The sequence below is a fragment of the Arachis ipaensis genome, chromosome B08 (genome assembly GCF_000816755.2).
Source record: "Arachis ipaensis cultivar K30076 chromosome B08, Araip1.1, whole genome shotgun sequence".
NCBI classification, from domain to species: Eukaryota; Viridiplantae; Streptophyta; class Magnoliopsida; order Fabales; family Fabaceae; genus Arachis; species Arachis ipaensis.
This window is the reverse complement of record NC_029792.2, coordinates 1,287,063-1,293,146: the sequence shown is the minus strand read 5'-3', so window position 1 is coordinate 1,293,146 and position 6,084 is coordinate 1,287,063. Positions and strand designations below refer to the sequence as shown.

General features: G+C 33.2%; 1 protein-coding gene across 1 annotated transcript; it reads left to right on the top strand.

Annotated features, from left to right (window-relative positions):
* On the top strand, positions 1,238-4,275 carry LOC107612664 (protein indeterminate-domain 11). Its single transcript, XM_016314364.2, has 4 exons — positions 1,238-2,048; positions 2,134-2,533; positions 2,612-3,294; positions 4,113-4,275. Exons 1-4 carry the CDS (start codon positions 1,913-1,915, stop codon positions 4,115-4,117), a joined length of 1,224 nt encoding a protein of 407 aa, XP_016169850.1. The 5' UTR covers positions 1,238-1,912; the 3' UTR covers positions 4,118-4,275.

Below are 6,084 nucleotides of genomic sequence, written 5' to 3'. Positions count from 1 at the left end.
ATATATATTACAACATAATATATTTATAAAAATATTTTTATTAAATAAAATTATAAAAAAATATTTTTATTAAATATAATTATAAATAAAAATTAACAGAAATTGACAAAAATACTGTTAATAATGCAACGAAATTGTACAAAGAATATATAAAACGGGGTTAGTTTATTAAATGTTGAGTCAAATACTGAGTAACAAGAGCACATGGAAGTCAAAAATTCCGCTGAAAGGGTTCACTAGTTTTGCAGTGTTATTATTGACTGTGGAGTCAACAACAACATTAGTAGTGTCAGCCACGCAATTTGACACGCTTCTAACTATAGCTTCATCCTATACACTACACTATACCTTCTAATTATTTATATAAATATTATCATATAGATAATTTATCATATAAATATTTATAATGACAAATTTTGAAAATGAAAATGACAAGGGCGACAAAATTTGTGTTGCGTTGTAGATCCGGAACCTAACAAGATCTTTTTGTTTAGAATTATTGGCATGTTATGGAGCATGCAAGAGATACAAAATTGTCAGAAATAATTTGAATAGCGAAATAGGTAGAATAATGATAAAATAAAGAAGAATTTAGGGTGTAAGCTAAGGCTTTTAGCCATGCCGGTTAGAATTGAATCAATGGATCAATCATGTCACTGTAAAACGTAGAAAGCATCCATCATGTTATGTTAAATAAATAAATAATACAAGTGGAATGGACTTTCTTTCTCTCTGTTAAAAAGGTTTTAGAGAGAAAAGAATTGAGCTTTGTTAGAAAAGCAAGCAAATGAATGAATAATAATAAAAAAAATTTGGGTTGCTTAAAAGGTTAGTTTATTCGTTTGTTTAGATAAGTATTTGACGTTTGAATTTTATTTTGTATATGTAATAATTTATTGATCATTAACAAATTTTTAAATAAAATTTAAATTTAGGACGAATTAACCTTTAACTTAATGAGTTAAAAAAAATAACATAAGTAAACAAAAACAAAAAAAGAAAGGAAAAAAAATTGGTTTGAGAGTTTTTTTTTGTTGTCCACGGTATTTTCAAGTTCGATAGGCTAAGAATTAATCTATCGCAGATCGAAGCTTTATTTAAGAATCTGCCACTGGCCAATGAATTGCTGCATGCATAAGGTGTGATTCGAATCCCCGACACTTATTTAAACGGACGAGTGAGCTGATCACTTGACCATCTCAGGTTGGTTAATTGGTTTGAAAGTTGAGAAAGAGAGAAGAGAGGAAAAGACAGAAAGTGCTACGTCAGAGTCCTTTGGTTGTAGGGTAGGGTTGCCTTCTCCCTTCTCTTTCTCTTCTTGGGTTTTGTGGAGAATCCCCTTCCCTCATCCACATCTCTTTCTCTCTCTCTGAGTTTCAACAACTGGGTCTACATTTTTGTTCATACTTGTGTGTGTGGTGCAATTACTGTGTTTTTGTTGCGTGATTATGATTTTGGAAGCTTGAAGTTGCTGTACCACCATATATATATCTGGTTTCACTACTTCTACTAATTCTCTTTGTCAACACTTTCTTCTTCTTCTTTCCTAAAATAAGATAAAGAAGAAGCTAAGAAGTAAAAACAGAAAATTGTCTCTTGGGTTGGTTCCAAAACTAAACAATGAAGTAGCTATAATAATAGCAAGCTAACCATCCAAGTTTAATCATATTATTTTGGTTCATATTCATATTTAACAAACACTTTTCTAATCAAGACTTGGTTGTAGTTTTTAATTTGCTTCTCTTTGCTTTGCTTTACTTTGTTCTGTTCTGTTGTTTCTTTTCCAATTTTTTCTAATTAAGGTAAGGAGTGAGGAGTTTAGTAATTCCTTATCCTAGCTTATATACTTAGATCCCAGAATTATAGAACACCCTTATTGGGACCGACAAGATGTTGAATTGAAGGGGCTCATATGTTACAACAACACAAGAAGCAAGCATTAGCAGGAGTAGTAATTCAAGAGAACATGTCAAACTTCACTCCACCACCACCATCTCAAACTCATGGACAAGTTAATAAGAAGAAGAGAAGCCTCCCTGGTAACCCAGGTATATATATATAAGTTTGATTAATTAACTAAACTCTGTAGCTACTTAATTAAATTAAACATGGTATGTTATGTTATGTATATAGACCCTGATGCTGAAGTAATAGCGTTGTCACCGAAGACTCTGATGGCGACGAACAGATTCTTATGCGAGATCTGTGGGAAAGGGTTTCAGAGAGACCAGAATCTGCAGCTGCACAGAAGAGGCCACAACTTGCCGTGGAAGCTGAAGCAGAGAACGAAGACGGAGGTGGTGAGGAAGAAGGTGTACGTGTGCCCGGAGCCAACTTGCGTACACCACGATCCCGGCAGAGCACTGGGAGACCTCACCGGAATCAAGAAGCACTTCAGCAGAAAGCACGGCGAGAAGAAGTGGAAATGCGACAAGTGCTCTAAGAAGTACGCCGTTCAATCCGACTGGAAAGCTCACTCCAAAACCTGCGGCACTCGCGAGTACCGATGCGACTGCGGCACCCTCTTCTCAAGGTTAACTAACTAACTAACTACCTAACTAACTAACTAACGGTTTCTTCGAGTTTGGTGTCTTGATGAATTGAATTTCAGGAGGGACAGTTTTATCACGCACAGAGCGTTTTGTGATGCGCTTGCAGAAGAAAGCGCGAGAGCTGTGACAGCTGTATCTCAGTCTCAATCTCATGAAATCCATGGATTCTCACTGAAGCAAGAGCAGCAAAGTAGTTTCAGCACCATGACACCGTGGCTTGATTTCTCGTCAGTTACTACTACGACGACGACTCCAAGGTTGGATCTGGATGAACAAGTACCAAATCGAAACCCTAACCCTAGCGGTGTAATTGGACCCACAGCGCACATGTCAGCAACTGCGTTGCTTCAGAAAGCAGCGCAGATGGGTGCAACCACCACCACCACCACCGTCAGCTCATCCGCACAACACTCACAGTCACAGCTCATCAGGACCCACCCGCAGGGTCACGTGTCTGACACTTTTGGTTTGAATTTGTCCTCACGTGACGACCCTACTGCTTTCGCTCACCATGGCTTCTTCCCGCCTCCTGCTTCTTCTCCGTCTCTCCTCCACCACGTCATCAACTCTTTTGACGACGCTTTTGGCGCCAATGACGGTGCTGGCGAGGGAATGACCAGGGATTTCTTGGGGCTTAGGCCTCTCTCTCATAGCGATATCCTCACCATTGCCGGTATCAGTAACTGCATCAACTCTACTTCTTCTTCTTCCCCGCATCATCATCACCAAAAGCCATGGCAAGGTTAGCTTATCTGCTAGCTTATATATACACACACTGACACACGCAGTGTTAATTTGTGTGCTTATTGTTTTGTTAATTACCCAATCATAAATGTATTAGCACTTTGAATTAGAAAAAAGATGGATTACTTATGTGAAAATGCTTTATATATATAAAAACATTTTCATCTAATTAATAATCTTTACAAAATTCGAATAATTCAACTAAAAGGTTAGTCTTGAGTTTTATAAATTTTATAATTTTTTTTATTAAACAACTATTACAATTTTTAAAGCCAACTAACTACATTATAATAACAAAGCTACCTTAATTAGTCTTCATGCATCACGCTAGATATACTATAGGGGTAAAATTCTCACATCACAAAATTTTTTGTTGACTACAAAACTTGAATATAAGATCTTAAGAAAAATAAATGCTGATTAATTTCAACTAGTTAATTGTTGGAAAAACCCATCAAATTTGATGATATTGATCTTAAGTGAACCATCAAATAATTGTTTCAAAATATATCTAAAACCAAGAAGAGGATCTAGACATTAATATTTATTTGTTTTAGACAAGTATCTATATTTTTTTTAATTTGCTACATATATATGAATTAATTATTATTACCTCCATCCCCCTCCCTCCAAATTAATAATAAAATAAAAAAGCTTGAGATTGAGAGGTATATTTGTACTGTGGTAGAGTGTAATAAGTGATTTATCTATGATATAACGGTAGATATAAGGAGTGAAACCTTTTCTAGAATATGTATTGAAAGTTACCTCAATATTCGTTATCTGACAATATTTTGTCTTTTATGTCTTGTTCAGATTAGATTCAAATGGAAGAATTAGTAGTGATAACATGGTCGGTCCTTACACACTTACTTTACATTCTCTATTGTTTAGTCCATGAACCTTTGTTGAGCTTAAGCCTTAAGCAAATGAAAAGATCATATGGGTAAATTAAATTCTGTCGATTATATTCTTTTTCTAAATATATATTTTCCTCTTTCTAATTTTTAAGTTGACCACATAAACAATATAATTAACCCCCTCCACCGTTTTTGTTTGTCCTGCTGGTTAAATTAAACCCCTTTATTATATAACATAAAAAGTATTTAGAGTTTTCACGTGAAGATCCAAAGAATAATCAAGTTGAAATGATAATCCAATTGACCAAAAATTTATAGGACTATGGCTTCACCTATAGAATTTCAAATGCATGCATTATATTAATTAAACTGATTAAATGGAGTATATGTGTTGTTGCATTAAATCTAAGAAAAGCGAGAGATATATATGATTGAGTTTCTATGTTATAATCTACTAACACTTTTCTTTAGAAGATCTATTATATGTTTCAGTTTAATGCATCGTGTTAATAATGTTATTATTCCATCATGTGGGCCAGTCAACGATCAAATCTGCCGATTTTTTTACCATATAGATCGATGATTCGTTTCTATCTTTTTGAACTCGTCAGTTATATTATGACTTCTCATGATAGAGAGCTTTGAATCTTCGTGAAAAATTTGTCCTACCTACCATCTTTATCTGAATCATTAACCTTTTTGATTAATTCTCTCATTATTATCACGTGGACCGATTTTGATGGTAAAATATGCATAACTATCTCTTAGTATAATAAGATAATGACAATCACTATTATTATTAGCATGATCATTATCATATAATCACAAAGATCAATGATACAATCATAATATGCATGCTGCGACTAGTTTATGTGTATGGAAGGATATGATATGATGTGTATACATAAAATGCATTGGATTCTTTATTTTAGGGAGCATCCGTGACTATATGTAAAATAATGCATGTTAGCTTGGTATCTGAATTTGTTTTTCTCATTTTTTGGAGAATTTTAAAAAATTAATATACATATATATTAAAAAAAATGCTTGATATTTTAAATACATATATAAAAAAATATATCTAAAAAATATATCTATAAAGACACTTCTATTAAACACAGTCATAAAAAAGACATTTTTATTAGATACATCTATAAAGACACTTCCATTAAACACAATTATAAATAAGAATTGGTAGAAGTTAGCAGAAATATTGTTAGTAACGTAGTGGGATTGAATGTTAAATAAATAAAAAAAGTTCCTAAGATATTTCTTTTTCGCGCATACATACACCTATTAATTGTACGTATATATTTTATTTTTTATTTTTTTTTCCTCTCAGTTGTTTTGTGGTTGACAATGCGGATTAATTTGTCATTTTACCTTTATAAATATTTACCATGAGCAAATTGAAGCAACACCATTTCAAGTGTCACTATTTAAACATGTTAAACTCGAGCTAAGAATTTATACAGTTTCATTTAAATATAGAACTTCAAGAAAGTTTATGCATATAATATTCTTGTTACCCTAATAAGATTATTAGCTATATGCTATATAATGGCTAGGTCAGTAGCAGTGTATGTGTATGTAGATATATTCATATAATAAGAAAGTTTTGAAAGTGGCGTTGGCACCTCTCTTTTCATTGGTTTGCAGAGGCAAAACATCTCTGCACCCAAAGATTCCTCTGAATCCCGAGATGCTCGATCTTGTGATGACTTGTGAGCCTTCATCTTACTCATGAAAACGAAAGCATACAATAAACAACAACTAACATATTATTAATTAAACCACGCGATGATGACCAAACATATTTAACAAAAGATCTATTAGCTAGATATATAGCTCTAGGTTGAGTAGTTCTTGTTGACAATTTTTTTTTCTTTTCAGAATATCAGTAAAGTATAATGAATATATTAAAATGT